This window comes from Euprymna scolopes, chromosome 43, assembly GCF_053919585.1.
Source record: "Euprymna scolopes isolate OS-2025 chromosome 43, ASM5391958v1, whole genome shotgun sequence".
NCBI classification, from domain to species: Eukaryota; Metazoa; Mollusca; class Cephalopoda; order Sepiida; family Sepiolidae; genus Euprymna; species Euprymna scolopes.
Genome location: NC_136524.1, coordinates 8,048,346 through 8,071,524, shown reverse-complemented (window position 1 = coordinate 8,071,524; position 23,179 = coordinate 8,048,346). Strand labels below are relative to the sequence as shown.

General features: G+C 30.2%; 1 protein-coding gene across 1 annotated transcript in view; it reads left to right on the top strand.

The window, feature by feature from the left end:
* Positions 1-19,249, top strand: part of LOC145268163 (dolichyl-diphosphooligosaccharide--protein glycosyltransferase 48 kDa subunit-like) — a 24,305-nt gene extending 5,056 nt beyond the window's left edge. The window contains exons 2-11 of the mRNA XM_080123362.1: positions 5,994-6,104; positions 7,502-7,588; positions 8,161-8,264; positions 9,964-10,058; positions 10,174-10,267; positions 12,326-12,471; positions 14,780-14,927; positions 15,661-15,781; positions 17,591-17,697; positions 19,002-19,249. Of these exons, the coding sequence (XP_079979488.1) occupies positions 5,994-6,104; positions 7,502-7,588; positions 8,161-8,264; positions 9,964-10,058; positions 10,174-10,267; positions 12,326-12,471; positions 14,780-14,927; positions 15,661-15,781; positions 17,591-17,697; positions 19,002-19,157 (1,169 nt within the window). The 3' untranslated portion in view covers positions 19,158-19,249. The remainder of the gene's footprint in view (positions 1-5,993; positions 6,105-7,501; positions 7,589-8,160; positions 8,265-9,963; positions 10,059-10,173; positions 10,268-12,325; positions 12,472-14,779; positions 14,928-15,660; positions 15,782-17,590; positions 17,698-19,001) is intronic.
* The last annotated feature ends 3,930 nt before the right edge of the window (positions 19,250-23,179 follow it).

Genomic DNA, 23,179 nt, shown 5'->3' with positions numbered 1-23,179 from the left:
TAAAGGAGTAAGGACCAAGGTTTTATTTAAAAAAAAAACAAAACAAAACAATGTGTTTTTTTTTTTTTTTAAAAGGTTTTAAACTTCGGACTTTACAGGTAAATTTCTAAAAAACTGATTTTTTTTTTGTTTTAAATTTGAATATATTATTTATTGACCTTTTCTCTTCAATTTGTGATATATAAACCTATTAAACATAAATTAATTATTTACTTTTTAATAGACATTTCAAAATGAGAGGCGTAAATTATTCGACCCCCTATCTTTCTAAGCTTATAACTCCTCGAAAAATGTAATTCAAGCCCTAATTTTTTTTTCAATTAAAGGAGCAAGGACCAAGGTTTCATTAAAAAAAAAAAAAAAAAGACAAAAAGAAAAAATGTGTTCTTATAAAATAAGGTTTTAAACTTCGGACTTTACAGGTAAATTTCTAAAAAACTGATTTTTTTTTTTTTGTTTTAAATTTGAATATATTATTTATTGACCTTTTCTCTTCAATTTGTGATATATAAACCTATTAAACATAAATTAATTATTTACTTTTTAATAGACATTTCAAAATGGGGGGGGGGGCGTGAAAATGGGGGGGCGTGAATTTAAAAAAAACGTTTGTCTAAAATATTATATTCGGTTTATTGGAAAGAACATAAAATTTCACATTGACCCTGAAAATATCGTAAAAATAGAATCAATAGAAAAATTTTGATAGATTTTTAAAATTTAAAAATTTAAAAATATTGAGTTTAAAAATTGAAAAATATTGAGTTCGGAAAATTCATTACTGTTTTAAAAAAAAAATAAAAATATTTTTATTACTTTTAAAACAACTGTAATAGTTTATTTTGGAAGTATAATCCATAAAGAAAATAAATAACCCACTTTTAACAGAGAAATTACGAGATTTTTATATTGTATTCGCAGTTTCGTGTTAGGGGTGTCAAAAATTCCTACAAAAATTCTGATACTGCTAGTGAGGCATAAACGAAATATTGGCTTTCGTGCTTTTACGAATCGATCCCCATACCAACATTTTAGCCCTGTAAAATCCGATAATAGATGTTTACAACAACATTCGGTGGACCTGAACGAGAATCACCCTCTTCCCTATAATTTTAACCGGTATTCTACAGTTGGTATTTTTGGGTTTGTATTACTGTACACATAGATTCGAAAAAGTTGTCAAAAAACAAATATATAACAAATAAATGTTATCAAAGGCAAGATAAGTTACTTTTCTACCAAACTGGATATATTTTTCGTGTTTTTATTCAATGTAACATATTTATTCAGATCGAAAACCATACAGTGTTTACCGATGTATTGGAAAATTAAAGATGGCGTCTCACACCCTCTTTGTAACACGGTAAGTGTGGGAAAAGATGTTATAAATAAAAAAAAAACCGATAAAATACTGTTAAAAACTCGCTCAATATATGTTACCGTGACATAGGTTGACATATATTCGGCGGGTTTTTAATAGTATTTTGTATGTTTTTTTATTTATAACATCTTTTTCCAAACTTGCGGTGTTAAAGAGGGTGTGAGACGCCATCTTGAATTTTCCAATACATCGGTAAACACTGTGTTTTTCGAGCTGAATAAATGTTACATTGAATAAAAACACAAAAAATATATCCAGTTTGATAGAAAAGTAACTTATCTTGCCTTTGATAACATTTATTTGTTATATATTTGTTTTTTGACAACTTTTTCGAATCTGTGTACAGTAATACAAACCCGGTATTTTTTACGACCTAACCCAGGGTAGTATAAACACCCCCAAACTCCACATGTTAAGAACGGCTTTCGGAATAAACACCCCCAACCTCGAAATGTATGCTACATACTAAAACATGCTATAAAAATTATTGGGGAGAGGGGGGGGCGTTTAGGCCCACCAAACATTCATTTATACAAAAGAGGTGCGTTCGAGAATTAATGCATTACTTTAGTTGCTTCGTGAACGTTTGAAAATTGAAAGTGATTTTTAAATCTCTAAACTGCCGAAAAGTAATTTCTATCCTTAATACCCGTCAGACCTATGGCTGCCCGGTAAATTCGCTAACGAGTAATTACAACAGTTGAAGAAAGGCGACCACACAAAATTAAACCCGGTTTCTTGAGACAGACAACGAAAAAAACTGATTTTATTTATTTTATTACAATTTACACACTCTTTTGTATGATTTAAAAAAAAAAAATTTTTTAAAAGTCCACAAGACTACATGCCTCTATTTGACTACTTAAGGATGAGTCCAAGTATTATCTGGCTTTATCTTATATATATTTTACAAAGGAATCACCACTTACCAAGGCCCAGCAGAGGCCACTCGAGGATAAGGGTTAAAGAGTGTACATTGGTCACAAGGACAATATAGTAATCGTTAGAAATGTAAATTTGGTACATGGGATTATTTAAGGGAAACGGCTCATTAAGAATTTGTTTACATTGGACTTGAAGACAACCATATTGTAGTCAGCTGGAAAGCAGGTAAAAAAGAGTTCCACAGGTGTGCAGTTCTAAGAAAGAATGAAATATTCCGGAAATTATGCCATGGTAGGAAATCATTTATCTGGAATTTTACATGGTGATTCCACACTTCCAATTTGGAAAGTTATGAGAAGTTAAAATTCCATTAAATTTTCAATCCTACCCGTACTTATGAAGGTTAAATGTCATCTCCATATAAAATGCTGAACTCCGTTGGCTATAATGTTGGCCAAGTAGTAAGTCTCTACGATACTTCAAAAGTGAAGTGTAACCATTAACCTTGATATCCTGAATTAAATCTGCTCCAAGATAGACTTTGGCAACTTTGTTGCCAATTGGTCAAGCAATGTAGACAGGAGACTGCACATAATCAGTGATAGACTCGACTAAAAACATAACCTCCTTAGTGGAGGTAAAAATGCAGTGTAAATATATTGGCTTCTTTTTTTTTGCTCCCCAACAAAGGAGGGATCAGACCTCGTAATTCACTCCCGTTTGTTCGCAATTTTCTCAATAATTACGCCTTGGGTTTTTTTTTTTAATTTATTTTACACAAACATTAGTCATGATGAAAGTAAATTTTTGCCAGAATGGATTTTCTGGTATGACTCTGGTTGCTTCTCTCGGAGACATTATAGGGGGTAAAATTGCCCCCACATTATTCACTTGTGGAGGGGGACCGCACATAATTGTCGTTTTTTTTTTTTATTATTATTTATGTAAGGAACCCCTTTCATTTTTTTGTAGTTACTTTTGGGCTGTTATAACTCATTATCAGGTAATTGATTATAAGTATAATTTCTTGATGCTTGAATTTAAATTCAACAACTGAAGTCAATATATATTATTTAAATGGAATTCATTATTGAGATGAGTTTTATTAATTTATTGCAGACTATTATCCTCATCTTTCTTAAATGTTGTTTCAAGAAAGATGAGGATGATTGTCCTCATCTTTCTTTGTTGTTGTTTCAAGAAAGATGAAGATAATTGTTTGCAATAAATAAATAAACTGAAGTCAAGAATGAAAGTTCATTTGTGCTCCACAACAAAAGACCTGAAAATTTACAATGTAACTTATCAAATAAACAATAGTTTTGTTTTTTATATATATGTCAATTATGGTTACACATGATTGATGACCATCGTGTTTTCATCTCAATAAAACATAGTGTCAGATTGATTTATAATGAAATATGCAAATCTATGCAACATCATGAATGATTGATTACATTTTTTCCCACCTGCAATATTGTCAGCTTTGCCATTGAACTTGGATCTATCACTAGGAATGCCGAGAATACAAAATATTGGTCTCCGATATGGTTGTATCCAACTTGATACAGGTATGAATATAGGTTCAAGGAATGATATTATTAAATCAACTTAACTCAGCTGCCAAGGTCAAAAGTGATGCAGATGAGACTATTTGGTTATTCCTGTTGCCATAAAAATCTAGAAAAGTATGAAAAGCCAAAAAAAAATATGAAAAATGAATGATACTGTTGCAGTTTCAAAAGTCACAATATATAAATAATAGCAGATGGTATGAAAAGAAAGAACACTATTTTCTAAGGTTAAATCGCAACATTTTTATCAATTGCAACAGCATAAAACTTCAATATTAATAACAGCACACAAAAAAACAAATATTGTAATAGTAATAAAATAACAAGTTACATTAATGTTATTAAGAAGTAATATTTTCTTGATTTTTTTTTATCATTTTATTGATTTTTTGATCTATCAATTTTATTAAAGAATAAAAGTGAACTTTGTTCTTAGTTGTTCTGTAAAAACATCTCTTATCTAAATCGTTTGCTGGTGAATCGGTTTTAATGATAAAAGTGTTGCTTTGGTGTATCACTTTTGAAAAATGTTCTTGTTGCATCGTTTAGTCAGCTTAAATGTGATGGAGCTCAGCGGTAGCAATGCAACCTTTTTCAAGGAGCTAGTACAGTTGCTGGCAACAAGCGCAAAATTGTATCCATTCCATCTGTTCAAGGATTAGATATTTAAAAAAAAAAAAAAAAAAAAATGGTCGTTTATTTGATATGACAGGTTGCATTTTAAATTTTCCGGTTTTCATTTGTGGAGCACAAATGAACTTTAATACTTGACCAAGAAATTATAATGTTTATGCAGGTCAACTAGCTGGTAATGAGAATAGGCAAAAAATGTGACTACACAAAATGAAATGTTTTCTTGAAATAGAAAAAAAAAAAAAAACACTAATTCCATTTACATAGCATCTTTTACCCTCGCAAAAGGTTATATTTTCATTCGATTATGTTTGTGTACAGCCGAATTTGATCACTCATCAGCAAACTTGATCAGCTGATTTTCTTTCATTTGTTGTAGTGTCTGCGATTATAGGTCTTCAGTTGCATGTTTCCCAGGCTAAATATTTTTCTTTGCTTTGACAAAAATTAGCTGAAATATAAACTAGTTCTACTGATCTAGGCAACGAATACTTGTAGTAATAAAATCAAACATGATTCTTGGTGAAAAATCTTCCAGGCTTGATTTATGACTATTAGGAAATGTGATTATCAATCCTCATCTCAAAACTATGAAAAAATAATCCTAATAAAATGTACATCAGCAATGTAGACAAATGTTATATCGTGGAATAAATTTATCCGTACTCATTGTCGGAGCATCCACAATTAAAATACTTGTAAAACTGGCAAAAGGATGCAACATTACGTCGATGGGACAGAGGTTGAAGCTTAGATGGCAGTTCAGGATCAATCACAAAAACTGATTATAAAGCTTGCCGCATGTCTGAATATCCTTTATGTAAATTTTCAAATGTTTAGCCCAAAATTGACTGAATAGTTTGCTAGAGAACAAAGGTAAAAAAAATTTTAACTTTGACCCCAACCAAATTTTGAACCCTGTCCAGGAGTGAAAGACTAGCAGATGCACCAACCCAAATAGTACAACAATACTCCATACATGTGTGGATGGTGTCTTTATAATGGTACAGGATATTTTCAGGTGTGCATGCTCCGACAAATCACAAGCCCTTGTACCCCCTTGACATAAATACTCCTGTCAAACCTGTCAAGCAGCAATATCTCAACCCTATAGTAGAGATCCCTAGATGTAAGAAAGACTTCTACCCTAATAGTTTCTTCCCCAGAACTGCTAGACTTTGTTATTCTCTACCGTGTTCCTGCTTTCCCAACTGTACTGACATGCAGAAGTTCAAGTGTAATGTGAACATTTTGCTACATTTCCTACATAGTATCTCTGCAACTTATGTCCCTGATAGGAGCACCCTACATCAAAGTGGCATAGTGCCTTGTTTGGGGTGAAAATGTAATAAAAAGAAAATGTCTATTTTGTTCACTTTTTTACTATTGAAAAATTAACTTACAAAAAAAAAAAAAAATGAAAAATTATGAAATTATTTATGATTAAAAATAAAAAATTATTATAAAAAGTAAATCTTCTGACTTCTGATATTTGATTTTCTTTTGTTTTTTCTTTGTAGATCGTGGATTTGAACTCACATTCAAAACTGCTGATGATTCTTCTTTGGCACTGATAAAATATGGAGAATTTTTGTATGATCATTTGATTATTTTCTCTCCGTCTGTTGATGGTAAGTTTGACACAAGGAAATTTGTTTTTTTTTTTTTTTTTTTTTTACTCAGTATAAATAGAATATCTTAGCACCTACAGAGATTTTTTGTTTTTTTTTTAAAGAAAATTCTGAAAACTACAGAGTGCTGTACACAATATCATGTGAATATGTAGTTTGGAATGGAAAATCAAACATGAGATGACATGTCCAATGTGCTTTCTAATAGCAGTTATGCAACACTGTAAACTGTTTAGGGAACTTCCAGTCGTCCTTTGAAAAACTTCTTCCATAAAAAATTAAGGGTTTTCTGTCTGGCCTCTCATTTATAATTAGTTGATTAGCAGTTCAATATATATATATAATATATATATATATATATATATATTTGACTCATGTCCAGGTAACCTACATCTAAAATTTTAAGTGTTTAGACCCAAAATTAGCAGGGGAGTTTGGTAGAATCTGCAAAGGTCAACTCTTTCAACTTTGACCTTGGCAGTCAAATTTTCACACAAAAACTGATTATAAAGCTTGCCGCATGTCTGAATATCCTTTATGTAAATTTTCAAATGTTTAGGCCCAAAATTGACTGAATAGTTTGCTAGAGAACAAAGGTAAAAAAAATTTTAACTTTGACCCCAACCAAATTTTCAGCCAAAAACTAATTAAAAAGCTTGCCCTATGTCTTTATGTAAAATTTCAAATGTTTAGACCAAAAATTGGCTCAGTAATTTGTTAGAGAATGCAGAGGTCAAATTTATTTTTACTTTGACCCCAATTTTAACCCTTTAACATTTATTGTTTTGGGCTCAAATCAAGTTAAAAAGTTTGATCCATGTCCAAGTAACCTAGATCTAAAATTTTAAGTGTTTAGACCCAAAATTAGCAGAGGCGTTTGGTAGAGTTTTCAAAGGTTGTTGAACTTTGACCCCTTGACAGCCAAATTTCTGGCCAAAAATTGATTAAAAAGATTTTTCTCAAATCTCAATATCCCTTTGTCAAATCTTGAGTCTGTAGACTGAAAATTGACAGAGTAGTTTGGTATAGAAATGTGTACACACACACACACACACACACACACACACACTTTCATGTTTATAGATATATAGCTAGATGTAACCAACTCTCCAAATGATAAAATTCATTACATTGGGGTGTAAAGTGGGGTGGGGTTTCATGTATTTGGTTCATTAAAGTAAAGAGTGTTTGCTCTGGGGCAGATAATAATGCTGTTGGATGTACAAATAATTTTGTTGCATTTCTATTCATTTATTATTTGCTGTTATGGAACATTCAGATTTAAAAAATACAACGTTGGCTTGAATCTAGTTTGTTTGTGTGTGTAAAAAGGGTGTGGGGTATCCTGTATAGTATGTATAGTTAGAATTAAACATCGTTTCTTTTATTTTTTCCAGAATTTGGCGGTTCAGTTGATGTTGCTGCCATCACAAACTTTATCGATAATGGTGGAAATGTTTTGGTTGCTGCCAGTTCATCTATTGGTAATTTATTTTCTCAAAATATCATACATAAGTAATTATAGAAATATTAATTTTTTTTTACTCTGTTTATACAAGCCATATGTGTGCTGTTATATGCTGCCAGACATGCCTAATCTTATGTGGATTTGATAAACGGGGACAAAATTCTATGGCTTGAACCTTCTCATGTGGATGCACTACTTTCATATCTCCATTTAATCGCAGCAGACTTTGAGCAGTTTAGAATTTTCTATTCCAGCTACAAAGTTCTGTAGTTGGTAATATGCCCACATCTATAAGAGGGTGTCTAAAAAATTTTTAGCTTTCATGCAATAGTGTGTTCGTATCTATCCCCAAAAAGTTTAATCTGCTTTATAAACAGATTAAATCAAAATCCTGAAAAGAATAGTCCATATAATAAAAATTATAAATCTTTTTTATCTAAAAATTTGTGAAATACAAATCGAATTATTAGAAAGCAAAAATAATATTCAAATAACTTTAAAATTTTGAACGTGTCTATTTTGTGCATGTGGTGTGTGAGGAGTAATTTTAAAAAAAAACAATTCTTACAAAGCTTTTCTAATATGTAGGTGATCCATTGCGTGAGATTGCCACTGAATGTGGCGTTGAATTTGATGAAGAGAAAACTTCTGTGATTGATCATCTCAATTATGATGTCTCAGATGGAGGAAAGGTAAGTAATTTTTTTCTTTTTAACAATTTGGTGCTTATCTAATGTCATCTCTATATTTAAAATTCCCCCATAAAAAGAAAAACAGCAAAATAGCACAAAAAAAGCTTATGTACTTACATGCTAGGTTTAAAAAAAGTATACCAAAATTTATAAATTAATCCGGGATTTTTTTTTTTTTTTTTTTTTTGTAAAAATACAAATTTTTCACTCCTCCCATTTTTCACGTTCATTAAGATTAATGCCAAAGGATGTAACTCAAACTTTGAGTCAACGCCATCCCCTACTTATGTTAAGAATGGACTCCAAGATTTTCACAGGGATGATTTTTTTTTTCTAAAAACAAAAAATACTGGATGAATTTGTATCAATTTTGGTGGACAGCCATTTTTTAATGTAACAGATATTTATATAATAAAGTTTTTGTGAAATTTATAATTTATTATTGAGGCAAAACTGGATAAGCACCACAATTTTTCATGTAATCTAATTTTGATACTTGTGTAATTCTAATATGAATATGCTAGCTTGTTCCTTTTTAGTTTAATTGGTAGGGCAAATAGGTGACTTGGTATAAATAGGAAATAGGGGAGGAGCACGTTTCTCTTTGGGAGATGGTGAAACTGAAAAACGCTTATTAAAAAAAAATGTCTTACAATGATTTCTTTAAAATATGTCATAAGTTTTTAAATTAAAAACATTGATATTCGTTTATTTTTATGGAAAAAATAAACGTAAAAATAAATGTTGGCTGTTTATATTGTCAGTATTATTTAAGGTTTTATTTTTTTAATTGCATACTAACTGGATTTTAATGCAGTTATTTCCAATACTACCATTTATCCAGATCCAGCTTGTTTGTATAAATGCTTAACACTGTATTTAAGAAGTTATTTATTTGACACAAATAATTTATTAATATTGGTTAAGTCAATTCAACACAATTTGATGCTTTAAAGTGAGTTTCCATTTTCATCTAAAAACAAAACAAACAAAAAAGCGTAAATTTGTATGAATTTGTATGGTACACCATTTTGAAACAGTTTGTTCTGTTGATAATGGTTTCTCCTATTTTTTTTAGACTCGGTTACTTACAGAAGGGAGCATGTGAAGGTTGCCAACATTCAAAAATGAAATTGTCATCTGATTCTTGGAAGAACAAGTCTTTCCCCGCTTATCCCAACATTGTTTCTGGTTAACTAGATTTCTCCTTTTAATCTTTGTTTCACTATGATTCTAGATATGATGATAGACTTCATTTCTCTGTCTAAACTTTTGCTTTGACAAGTCGTAACAAGCCTAATTATGGGCTATTATATCTAAATAACTCCAATGTATTTGACAAAAATCTAAATTCATCAGTCAGCATGGTAGAAAGTTTTGACCTGCTTCATTCTCTTGTTGACATTGGTTTCTCCAGATATTTCTAGAATCAGTTTATTACAGGATGACCATGTGAAGGTTGCCAACATCTATAATGAAAATAGTACTATGAAAATATCAGTATTTAAACTTAATATGCTTACGTCATCAGTCCATGCCAGTATCCACTTCACCATCGCCACTTCCCATTATTATGGCCCTCTTAAACTTTGACTTTGTAATAATCATCTTAAATGATTCAAATGTTTTTTAGTTTAGGAAAAACATTTTCAATTTTCTAAATTAAAAAAAAAATTTTTTTTTCGTCTTTCTCTTTTAGCACACCATGATTGTTGCTGATCCTTCAAATCTCATTAATGCTCCGATGATTGTGGGTAAAAGCAACACTGCTCCAATCTTATTCCAAGGAGTTGGGTAAGGCTTTTTAGAATTATGTATTTTATTTTTTTTCATGAAATTAAGTGACAAATTAACCAGGAAACAATTTAAAGTTAATTTAAACAATTTGTTTAAAATTTATTTTATTCAGTATGACAGCAGATTCTGAAAATCCTCTGGTGTTACATGTTCTTCATGCAGCCTCAACAGCTTACTCATTCAATCCAAACAACAAAATTGATGAGGTATGTTCTTTTTCCTTATTTTCAACCAAAAGCTGGTCTATAAAAAAAAATAAAACCGTTTTGGTTTAAATGTAAAACTGATAAATGTAATAAAATTGAGCATTTTTAGGGAAAAATAAAACTAATACTATTGACTGCTGGAAAATACAAAATTATGAAATAGATAATACAAAAATGATGGGCAAGTAGATAATTGAATGACAAAAAAGACTGCCAGATTTATTTGAACTCTTCAGACAAATGACACCCTAATAATTAGTTGCTAGGTTGGATTACAATGGAGAAAGAGAGCACTATAACCAGTTCTTGTGGTCAGCTGGTAGTAACTGAGAAAAGGACTGGTCATTTAAGATTTCTTGTTGAAAATGCGTATATTTATGAGACAGCATAGGACTTTATGCTGCAATTGAAACAGTTGCATTTGTGAATGATTTTTTTTTTTTTTTTTTTTTTTTTTTTTTTTTTTTTTTTCAAATGGCGACTAGAAATAATAAAACGCTTATCTTTTGGTGGTTGTTTCTTTCACTGGTTTTCCAAAGCTATTTGAGTGGAAAATGTCTTTTCAACCTTTTTTTTTTTTTTTTTTTTTTTTTTTTTTAAATGAGCAAAGTCAAATTATTTAAACAAAAGTTTATTAGAACACTATACATTTTTTTTAACAAAGTCTGTTAAAAAATACCTGAAGAAACACGAATGCTTATATTTTCAAATCTTAACATAAGATTCAGTGCAGATTTAGAATTACACTTATTTAAAAAAAATACAAAAATTTTTATGATATACATACTCGTCATGGAACAAAGATGTCATATTACAAAAATCATGCCGGTTTGGCTAATAATTTCTATTTGGCTAGTAAACAAAAATATTTAATTGTTAAAGGTCAACTAAAGATAAATTTGTCCATGGAGCCCTTTAGCAGATGGAAGCTGATCTGTTGGAGGAGTTAGACAAGTTTGAAGAGGGCATACAGCTGAATTAGTCTTTAAGAATTTAAATTTGAAAGATGCTAACTAGAGATTCAGTAACGCATACACATGTTTAACAAGATTATTATATATATATATATATATATATATATATATATATGTGTGTGTGTTTATTTGCTTTAGATACAAATAGTTAACAATTGCCAAGACTAGAAATGAGACTGTCATGATATGAAGATGGCAGAGAGAAAATCATGACACATGCATTTTGGGCATCAATGATTGTAAAGAGGTTGGGATGATTATAACTAGGGCTATGACAACAGAGTATTCTTTTCATTGCTTTGACTCTCGAGTATATATTCAACACAGGTAGATAATTAGTTAATCAACTAAGAACCACATCACTTTATCTAAAAGCATATAGGATACCAACGGCTACATTCTCGAGAGTCAAAACAATGAAAAGAATATACTGTTGTCCGTGCCCTAATTATAAGGCCATTTAATTTTTTTAATCTTTTTTATTAAAATTAATTTTTTTTAAATATTAAAAAAAATCACTTTAGCAAAGAAAGCAAAAATGCTGACTTAAAAGCATAAGAATAATTTGTAAATTTTAATTTTTTAATTCCTTTTGCATTTTTAAATTTGTAAAAGTTTTGAAGGCCTTTTACATTTACTGCTGACAATTTTTTATTTAAACAGAAGGAATTTGTTACAAAAAGTTTATGGATTTCATTGAAAATATGTTTTCTATTTAATTTCACTTGAATTTAAGGCTACTTTTCTGCTGAATAGCAAATGAAAATATGAATGGGAAGATTAAATCTAGATAATGTAGAGAGATGAAGAGGAGACTTGGCTGGTATGGTCACATTAAAAACAAAGGATGAGAATTCTTGGGTTAGATGTAGAAGAGTTGTAATAGCAGGGGGAGGAAATGATACAAATGGATTTGAAAAACAGATGAATAAAAACCTGGTCAGAGATGACTTAGTTTGGAAGTCAATTTCTAAAAGTTGTCCAATGCAAGTAAAACGTCTTACCAAATACGATAATTTACTAAAATAAATCTACTTTTTATTTATTTTTATTTTCTTTGAAAACTTTTTTTTTTTTTAATCAGTTTCCACATGCTGTTGGCAAGAATACATTGCTTATTGCTGCTCTTCAAGCGAGAAACAATGCCAGAGTTGTTTTTGTTGGATCTTTGGATTTCTTCAGTGATCAGTACTTTACATCTTCTGTACAGAAAGCCAGTCAGGATAAGGTGTAAGTATTTTTTACGTATCAAATATATACATTCCACGTTTGTAATAAATCATATTTTGAACCTTTAACTGAAAGAGCACCACAGGAAAATCTGGCACAAGCCTGGAACGTGTGGGGAAAGGAAAAAGACTACACTATAGTCCACTAAAATAGTCTGAGAAGCTCTATCAACAATAGGGATGTCTTAGACATTTCAAAGCTGTATATTATGACGATATAATCAATATCTATTTGTATGCTAAAGTGTTAAAAATAGACATTACATAACTAAATTTAATAGAAGTTACTTTTTTCCGTCTTTCATTAATTTTAATGTCCATCGGCTTCAGACACACACAAAGATTGTAGGAAAACAATTTGCAAATATTTTATAAAGTTGTTCAAATTGTTTGCGCATCTACACAAGACATGCAGTTGTATGCCGCTAATTTCAGTGATTAGTCTGGTTTTGTTTGACAAAACAGATAAGGCATGATCCATGGTTGATCAGCATTTCACGTGTTGGTCGACCATCTGTGTATCTATTGAATTAGAAAACTGTATGGCCATTTTTATTTCTCAGAATGTTTAGGATATTCAAACTTTTGTACAATGCATTTGCTGGATAGATGAAATTAAATTAGAAATACAAATGTGAGATATATTCTTTTTTTTCTTTTTTAATTTGTATTTTTAGTTCAAATATTTGTGTCTAAATACGAACAAATCTTTGGAATGTATTAACTATGAAATTAAAAATGAAATAGAACATTTAAAACCATTTATTAAACATGCATTTATTTATAACTAGCATGGATACCCAGCATTGCCAGTGTCGACAGTTTGGCCACACATACTAAGGATAGTGAGCAGTTTTTCATTATTATATGTCAACTCCATCGTTACCCCAACAAAAATTTCAAAAACAAAAGAATGAATGAAAACACAAAAATGTAATCCTTCCTCCTCCTGGTGGTTATGTTTTGGTAAATCGCTTGTGGAAACTTTTTCTTTAGATCAATTAAAAAGCATTAAAACTACGTGAGACAAAAAAAAAATAAATAAACCACATTTTAAAAAAAAACAAACTTTACTTTAAATCACTGCTTAAAAATTCCTACGCGATATAAGATCCCCCACTACGCCCGTTCACACGCAAACATATGTAAGAAAAACATTACCAAAGGTGATGAAATGGCACAAAATAGTCCCAAGGTCTAGGGGTTCATACCATGCAAACGGTAAATTTGCGGCGGGTTTGATTATCAGATTTGTTGTCAGCGACCTCGAATACCCCTAAAAAATCCAAATTAGAGTGGCCGTTGTTCTGTTGTGGCGTAAGGTAACATTTACCAAATCAAATTTAAATAATAAACTTAAATAGAACATGTAAAAATTCTCTCACTATAAACAATAACTAATACACCGCTATTTAATAAAGTCGATTTTATTTAATATAATATGCAAATGAGGTCACCTCTTTAATCTTATATAGTATATATATAGGAATGGATGATTTGATAGAGTAATAGATTTTTGTATATTATATTTAATCAACTGGTGAACAAACAAACAGGAATATATATATATATATATATATATATATATATATATTAGAAAATATATACCACCTCCAGGCATATTTTGACTAGCCTGGGAGGATAGTATCATGGTGAATGAACATATACTACACTGAACCCCTCTTCCCAAATGAAGAGATAGTGACTGAAATGATAGTATCATGATAAACGAACACAACCACCTTACAAGGAGTTATGTCATGATGTCATGACAACAGAACACCGAACTCTCCCCACCACCAAAAAATATAGGTAATCTTTGGAAAGTGCTAACATGTCTGTCTCTCCTTATATTTGTCTGTCTGTCTCTCCGTCTCTTCCTGCCCCCTCTCTCCCCGCCTCTTCATCTTTTCCTCACTCTGTCTCTCTGCCTCTTTGTCTGTCTCCCTGTCTCTTCGTCTGCTGTCTCCGCCTCTGTCTTCAAAAAAAAAAAGGAACACTTGGTGAAATGTATGATGAACAAAAACACATCACAATGTCTCATCGCACGAATTTCTGCTTGCAAGGATGTTATCACTGACCTAAGATGATCGGAAAAAAATAAACACTTTCGCATTCACTCATTTAGATTTATCTAAAATGCATGTAGATTGCAATTTAATACTTTTTTTGTACTCAAGTTCTATCAGAAAGGAATTTGCATTTTCTTGACATTATTTTGTTTCTCATCATGAAAAATCGTAGACATACGCAAAAGCATGAAATCATTGTATTCTAAAACTAGAAAAAAAAATTTATTTTTATTTCAGATATGAAAAATCTGGTAACCAAGAATTAGCTGCTAACTTGGCTGAATGGGTGTTGAAAATGCGTGGAGTTCTTCGTGCCGGTGCTGTCAGTCATCATATTGTTAACGACGACACCCCACCACCTGCATACACGATTCTTGATCAAGTGGTAAATATCGTTTTCGTATTGAAATTTAATTTCAATCTAACATTTTGTATTTTGAGGTGCGCCGAAGCAACTTTGTAAGAGGCTTTGTCTGTTAGTGTGTCGCACTTCAGTTTGAAATAACATTTTTGTTGCTAAACGTGTTTCTCTCGGTTGGAATATATAAGTTAGTAGGTAAATGTCTGATATCCAGTAGGATGCTCCATCCCCAACTTAAACAAAATTTAAAAAAAAAAAATAGTTAGTTAAATGCATGCATCTGAAGAATATCCTTTCTGATTTAATGGAAGCTGCTCGACTGAGCTACAATCTTCAGTTCCTTCTTGAAGGGCTTTTACAGCTTTCTTACCACAATTACAAAAAACTTCTTTAGCATGCCTAACGTAAAACATGATTTCATGAAAAGTTTATTTCTGAGAATTTCTTATCTGTATAACACATTGCCATGGAATTGCTTCCCTGAAGAGTACAACAGTCATTTTTAAATATAATTTTAAATACTTGTTATAATCCGGCCTTCTCAGTAATCAAACTTTGTTCAATCGATTCATGATTTTTGATCCTCTCAAAATTGATGTTCTACTGTCAATGTATCCATCTCCATAACTCTTACCCTCAAATAGCTTTTAGCTGCCATAAGTAGTGACTGCAGTAAAAAAAAAAAAAAAAAAAAAATGTACTTATTTTTTTTAAATTTTAATTATCTCGTAAACGTTTTTTGCTCTGTTTTTAATAGGAATACAGTATCCAAATTGAAGAATTCAGCAATGGAAAATGGCAACCATTCAAAGCCAATGATGTGCAGCTGGAATTTGTTCGTATTGATCCGTTTGTGTGCAGCACCCTCAAAGAAAAAAGTAATTTGCTTTTCTTTTAACGTTCAACTTTAAAACCGTCAAATATTAATATGCATAGCTACTAACATCTGTATTTGTTTTTATACATTGAAAAAGATTTCACCGTTTTATCTGTACACAGAAAAACTGAAAGATGCACACATTTACGTACAAACTTTTATATGGAACTGCACTTTGACCGTTTATCTATTTTATTCCATTTGAGTTGATTTTGATCTGTGTGATCAAATATCTATTTTTGAAAACATTGATTTCATATGAAATTCAGAACCCTTAACCTCGAGTAGCATTTGGGCCTTGATAAGTGATGACTAGGGCTATGACAAGAGAATATTCTTTCCATTATTTTGACTCTCGAGTATATATCAGTTAATATCTTATGTTTTTATATAGTGATGTGGTTCTAGATTAACTGTCGGATATATACTCGAGTCAAAACAATAAGAATATTCTCTTGTCATAACCCTAGTGATGACACATCACAAAAAAAAAACATACTATATAATGTAATTACATTTCAAAGAAGCAAAAAACATATAATGAATAGCAAACTGGTTGAAAAATGAACAAACCTTGAGTATTTAAAAAAAAGTCTTTCAATATGTTTACAAAATTTAAAGCAAATTAGAAAATATTTTATTAAAAAAATTTTTTTTTGTAATATTTTTAAACAAATATTTTTTAAATGTCCAGAATTTGATTGTGCCTTTACATTTTTCTCTCTTGCAAGATGCTGAAACTTCAGTTTTTACTTTGCAAAATAAAGTTTGACACTAAAATCTCTAAAACATTAGTAGTTTTAATTTGTTTCCCTGTAGGGATGTTACCAGATGACATGGATTAATCATCAATTTATTAGCGCGACCTGTGGAAATTCCACAGGGCACTGATTTATATGTAATATATTGATGTTGGCATTCTGTGGATGTTCAGTACAAATGGAGATGCTCTGATATTATTGTAGCTTTTTTGTTGAAACTGCAAAAGTATTTATCTAAGCTAGCACGAACGTCCGGCAAAGCCCAGTCATAAAGTACGCTTTTTTAATTTTTTAATTCTTGCAGATTTTGTATATATTATTATAGAGTTAATGTTCTATCGATTTTTATATGTTAATAAAGTTGCGATTTCAAAAATAAAAAAAAAATATATCCATATGACTTGGGTGTATTAGCTTGAATTGAAACCGAAATAAAAACTTATGAAAAATATATATATATATATATATATATAAACTTGAGTTTCTTCAGCCAAAGCTTACGAAGAATTTTTGATAAAATTATTTATTCAAAAAATAGATGACTTGAGTGACATCAGCTATAACTGAAACCAAAATTTATGAAGAATTCTTGGTAAAATATTTTATAACAAGAAATGGAAGTACATAATCATTAAACGACTGATGTAAGTGTGACACAGAAAATATCATATTAATATATTGATTATTATTAATATATTGATTATTATTAATTAATATATTGATTATTATTATTATTAATTAATATATTGATTATTATTATTATTAATATATTGATTATTATTATTATTATTAATATATTGATTATTATTATTATTATTAATATATTGATTATTATTATTAATATATTGATTATTATTATTAATATATTGATTATTATTATATTTATTATTATTATTATTATTATTATATTTATTATTATTATTATTAATATATTGATTATTATTATTATTAATTAATATATTGATTACTTAAAAAAATTTTTTTTAATCTGAAAATGACAAAATTTGCTTTGATTCTTTTCACAATCATTTCATGTGTCCTCTTTCCAGATGGCATCTTCAGCACGCGTTTTAAGCTTCCTGATGTTTATGGTGTCTATCAGTTTAGAGTTGATTATAACCGAATGGGATTCACTCATTTATTCAGTTTAACACAGGTGAGCTACATTTGCTTTTTATATTTATTTATTTTTTTTTTTAGAAATATTGAAACAAAGTAATACAATAAGCATTTTATTCTTTATGGTTTTTAATTTACCTTAACGTTGATTATAAATAGTAAATAATTTGTATGATGTAAAAATACTTCTCACCCATCATAAGTTTTCGTTTTTAAATTGCAATTTACATTGAAAATATTTCACTTTAATTATAAAATCAGAAATATATGAAAGACAATCTAAAAATAAGAGCAAGTAAAATATAAAATAAGAGATTGATCAATTTTATCTGCATAACTGTCTTCCAAAATAATTGAACATTGGAAGTTTATAAATTTCAAATGTTTGCTTTATCAGGTGTTTAGGGGCTGAACAAAACTGGTCGATTTCTTATTTGGTCTTTATGTATCCATTTTACATTCTGTCTACACAAAATTCGATTTAATGAAGTATGTGTTTTATCCATTATATATATATATATATAATTAGTAACATTTCATTTATTTGTGAATTGTATAAATTAATGCAAATATTTACACAACTGTAAGATTCCATAAATAAAACAAAATATCTATTTTGTTTTATTTATGAAATCTTACACTTGTGTAAATAGTTATCTAACTTTTGCCTTTTTAATCTTTCAATTATTGCATGTAATAGCTGCATTGATTTTTATTAATGAAAATAAAATTTTAAAAAAATAATGGTTTACACACCTAATAATTCTGTCTTGTGAATATTGCTATTAAGAAGCATTTCACAAATAAAATCAAAATCCTGTAAAAGTTAAATTTTTCTATCACAGTTTTCAATAAAAATGTGCTGCCTTTATGCATTACAAAGTATATTCCTTATTACTGTAAATAAGATCTTTATTTTTAAATAACAACGTTTACATATTATTTAATTGGAATTCATTATTGAGATGGGTGTTATTTATTAACTTTTATTTATTACGGACTATTATCCTCATTATTATCCTTAGTTGTTTCGTGACGTTTCGACCAACTATGGAAGGTAGTAATTGCTGAGGATGTAGTTAGGAGATTCAGAGTTCCTATCCCATTGCGGTTACCACCTGACCAAAGCCAGAGGAATAGTTGACTGAAACGTGAAACAGCTAAACAGATGAGGATAAAAGTCTGCGATAAATAATCTTTACATTTAAATGTTTTCTAAAAAAATTTTTAAAAAATATCTTTTCTATTTTTTACATGACTTTTCCTCTCTGTCAGGCAAATTAGTCATTAATTTCCCTCTTCTTTTATTTCTAACTCCTTTTTTTTCTCTTTCTCTCCCAGGTGTCAGTAAGACCATTGGAGCACACGCAGTACGAAAGATTCATTCCTTCTGCTTACCCTTACTATGTTAGTGCATTTTCCATGATGTTTGGAGTATTTCTACTAAGCCTTGTCTTTCTCCATTACAAAGAAGACACCAAGGAAAAAGCTGAATAAAAATTTGGCTTTGCATCATTTAGTAGAAAATAACTCATTCCATTTCATCACATTTATTATACAAATGTTAATAAAAAAATTTTGTAAAATTTCTTACATTTTACTTTTTTTCTGTCAAATAACATTACGTATAAATATGCATGTCAATATTTAGCATCTGTTTTGAATTTGATTTCTTCCTTTTGAAGATTGTTTTCGGTAACGTGTTTGTATAGAACCTGACATCCACATCACTTAACTAATCAAAACCGAATTTGGTCAAGATATGTTGTGATCTAACTTAGAACTGATATAATTTTGATCTCGGTCAAGGTGATTGAAAACGTGAAAGACTTTTTTCTTTTCTTTTTTTTATGGAAATTAATTCAGACATGTGAAGCCATTTGATGCAAGGAGCTAACAAGAACGTAAGATGATTATCGCAAAAACAGGAGATGCCTATTAGTCTTTAAAAAAAACAGGAATATCGGTTGGAGAAAAAAATGGTAACAGGTGGTTCTACAAGCTTGTGGTTCTTGGAAAGAGGCTACTTGAATAGGAAGCTGTATTACAATGAGGTATTGATGGAGACCACTAGACCCACATGTCAAATGAGCTGAAACAAATGAAGCAGGAAATAGATCAGATTATTCTGAAGAACACATGCCATAATAGTATTTATAAATAAGACACTAGAAATGTGAGAGAGGTTGCAGTGAAAAAGGGTGAGGTCAATCAAATTACAGATATGTTCCTGCACTTGGGTGTGAGAAAGTGCTTAGAGCGATAGAGAAAACCGATTTTATGAAAAGCAGAAAGAGTAAAGGATTTGATGAGAAATATCAAGAAGTTTCAGAATCGATTTGTTGAGAGCAAAGCCATTCATAAGAATCTCAGAAAGACCACACAGCTTAAAGACAATAGCTGAATCTTAAATAGAATCATTTAGTGATAACTTTGGTTCTATTGATCAAAGAGATTCCCTAATTTGTCCAGTTTGCAGCCAATGAAGTTCCACATATTTTACTGACCTTGAAAAGTTCGGTTATGATAAAAATATCAATTGACTTTTTCAAATTTGATACCTTGCTAACAATAATCACTGTGCAAAATTTCAACATGATCAGATCAATAGTTTTAAGTTACGAACATTTCCATTTTTCATAGCTGTAGAAATATTGAATATGTAAAACTTAGAGTAGACTGTGTAATGATGCATGGAAGTGAAACCTGGTCAGTAAGGGTTGAGGACATGTGTTGCATGGAGAGAAATGATATGAAAATGATCTGATCTGAGGGGAAGATTAAATGTGGACAATATAGGGAAGTGTGTGCAGAAAAGACTTGGTTTAGTCACATTTAAAGAATTGATAAGAGTTATTCGTTAGTAGATGTGGGTCAGTTGGAAGGAAATATGAGAGGAAGTGATGTGGATGGATTTGAGAGAGAGTTAGTGTTGTGTTGGTATGACGAAGGTAGGTGGGGGGTGATTATAATATTGATGCAACCTCTCATTTGAAAAGTCAAATATATTTAAATTGAATTTGAACCATAATCATCAAACACCTAGATTCCCTGAATTTCAATTTCTTAAGGTCCCTTAATCTTAAGCCTTAAATTTTAGACATTTTCCAGAATTAAAATCATGTAATGTTATTTGCTGGAAGGTCTAGAGAATAGGGTGGGTGTGGAAGTAATTTAAAGTATAATTTGTGACGCTGCGTTGTCTTGGTGAAATGGCTCCTTTTCTTACTTCATAGTTGTTTTTTTTATTGATTTATTCCTGCAGAAACATCAATGTTATATAAAAGTCCCCAGTGAAGTTTTCTACTTTTTGAAGGTAATTGATGAACAAAATATCTTGTGCACCCAAAAATATGGAGGACAAAACCTTACTTGCCGACATATGTGACTTTGGTTGCTATGAGTGGCTTTTAACTGCTGATTTAATGCCTGAGTAAAGTGGTGAATCTGTTTTGTTTATTATCACATAATGATGCAAAAACCTTTTCATTGTGTGTAAACAATCGATCGAACAAACATGGCAACCATTTTTGACACAGCTTTGATAAATATTCATATAAAATGGTGAATACACTGCCCTCTTAGATCTTCAACTCTAACCCTAACCCTAACCCTAACCCTAACTGCCCTCTTAGATCTTCAACTCTTTATCTCATGCAACTTCAACTTATAATTGAACAAAATGGGTTTGCAAACTGTTTTCGTTATATAACTGCTGAATTTGACTTGTGTGCTCAGCATAATTTGTGTCTACATTTGAAGTCTACATTCCACCTCATAACGTTTTTTTTTTTTTTTTTTCAACAGCAGAGGATGAATAACACTTAAGCCATTGCAGTGATTTTTATAAACACATGGAACTTAGATTTCTTTCCTTATTTAAAAAAATTTTCAATAGTAGCTTTACTTAACTAATTTGTAAACTATTCCAATAATAATGCTCAAATTTTGACATACTATTTAAAAGTTAGTATTGTATAAAATTCATGGATTTACAAAGAAAAAAGAATATTAGTGATGCCCTTTATATATAGAGCCCAGGAATTATTGTGATATGTTATTAAGTAATTGAATCTGACATCAATTTCTGCTATAATTAAAGGAATTCATTATAAAACGGTCATTTTTTTTAAAGCTGTAGTTCATGTCCAATATTCCCAAAAGGTCTTCCCAGAGAAAAACACTCAAGCAAAATATTTGACTTGTGCCAAGTTTATCATCTTCATGAGGTTGGACACAAAATCAAGTGTATTTTTTAAAAAACTAGAATACTAGGTGAACCGCACTACAAAAAATGCCTGAGTGGCCCAGTCCGTATTCTCCAATAAGGACACTTTAGGTGATAAGCAATAAACTAACCCTCTTTTCAGAAGGTAAAACTTGGGAGGATGAAACTGAACAGAATTATTCTTCAGCCAACAACAATGCCATTGTCTGATATAAACTATTAAAACTAATATAAACTATTATCGCACAAAATGCCATTGTCTGATATGAGTACAAACTATAAAAACTGAAGAACACATTTTATAAAAAAAATTACATTTTTTAACAAATGAGTCCAGTGTTTCATATTATCACAAAGTTGATTTATGTGGAAAAAAATATTTCTATCACAAGTTTCTTCTGATATCGTTTTATTTGTTTGAATGTAACTGAATAGAAAATATGCTATCCTTAACAAAAATTGAACTCTCATCTTTTTGACTGAGATTTTCATGTTTAAATATAACTAAAATGTCTTAGTTTACCTATGTTGGCAGTAAAGTTGCCAAGTGAAATTGCACAGGCATGTGTGAATTGGCAAAGCCTTCACTGGACAAGATGAAAGTGATTTGGAAGTTAAGTCCTTCAAACTAATATGAAACGTGATTTCTTAGAAACTATCGTTACATCAGTTCTTGTGAATAAAAGTATTACCTGGACTTTCACCAAAAGATTGGAGAAGAAAATTGATGAATACACGAGCTAAGAAATGCTCTTCACATCTGACGACAACACGCCACCAAAAACAAAAATGCAGATTTACAAATTCCTTGGATCTCGATATTGATTAGAGAGGGAAATAGATTTGCTATTTGCTCGTCACTGTTAAAGGGCGATTGAGGGAGGACATCACACAACCTATATCAAGAAACTAACATGACTCTCATAACACTTACACTTACCCGATGTGATGATTTGGAGTTTCCTATTTTTAGGAGATTCCAATTAGGGCAGAAGATTTTGGGAAGAGCCGATTTTAAGGAGACATTTTTAGTGAAAACTTTAAGTTTATACTTAAATGTAAGAGTAAGAAAAACGTTAGATGATAAACACAAATAAAATAGGGAGTTCAAAAGCACAAGTTCACAAAAGATTTTCTATATGCTTAAATGGAAGTTTACATCAATAAGAAAATATGGAATGTTTGTTTATAGTTTGATAGAACAAGGGGCAATTTTTTTTTTTTTTTTTTTTTTTTTTTTTAGCTGAAATATCAAAGAAGTTTGAGTCAATAATTTAAGGGCCATGATGTG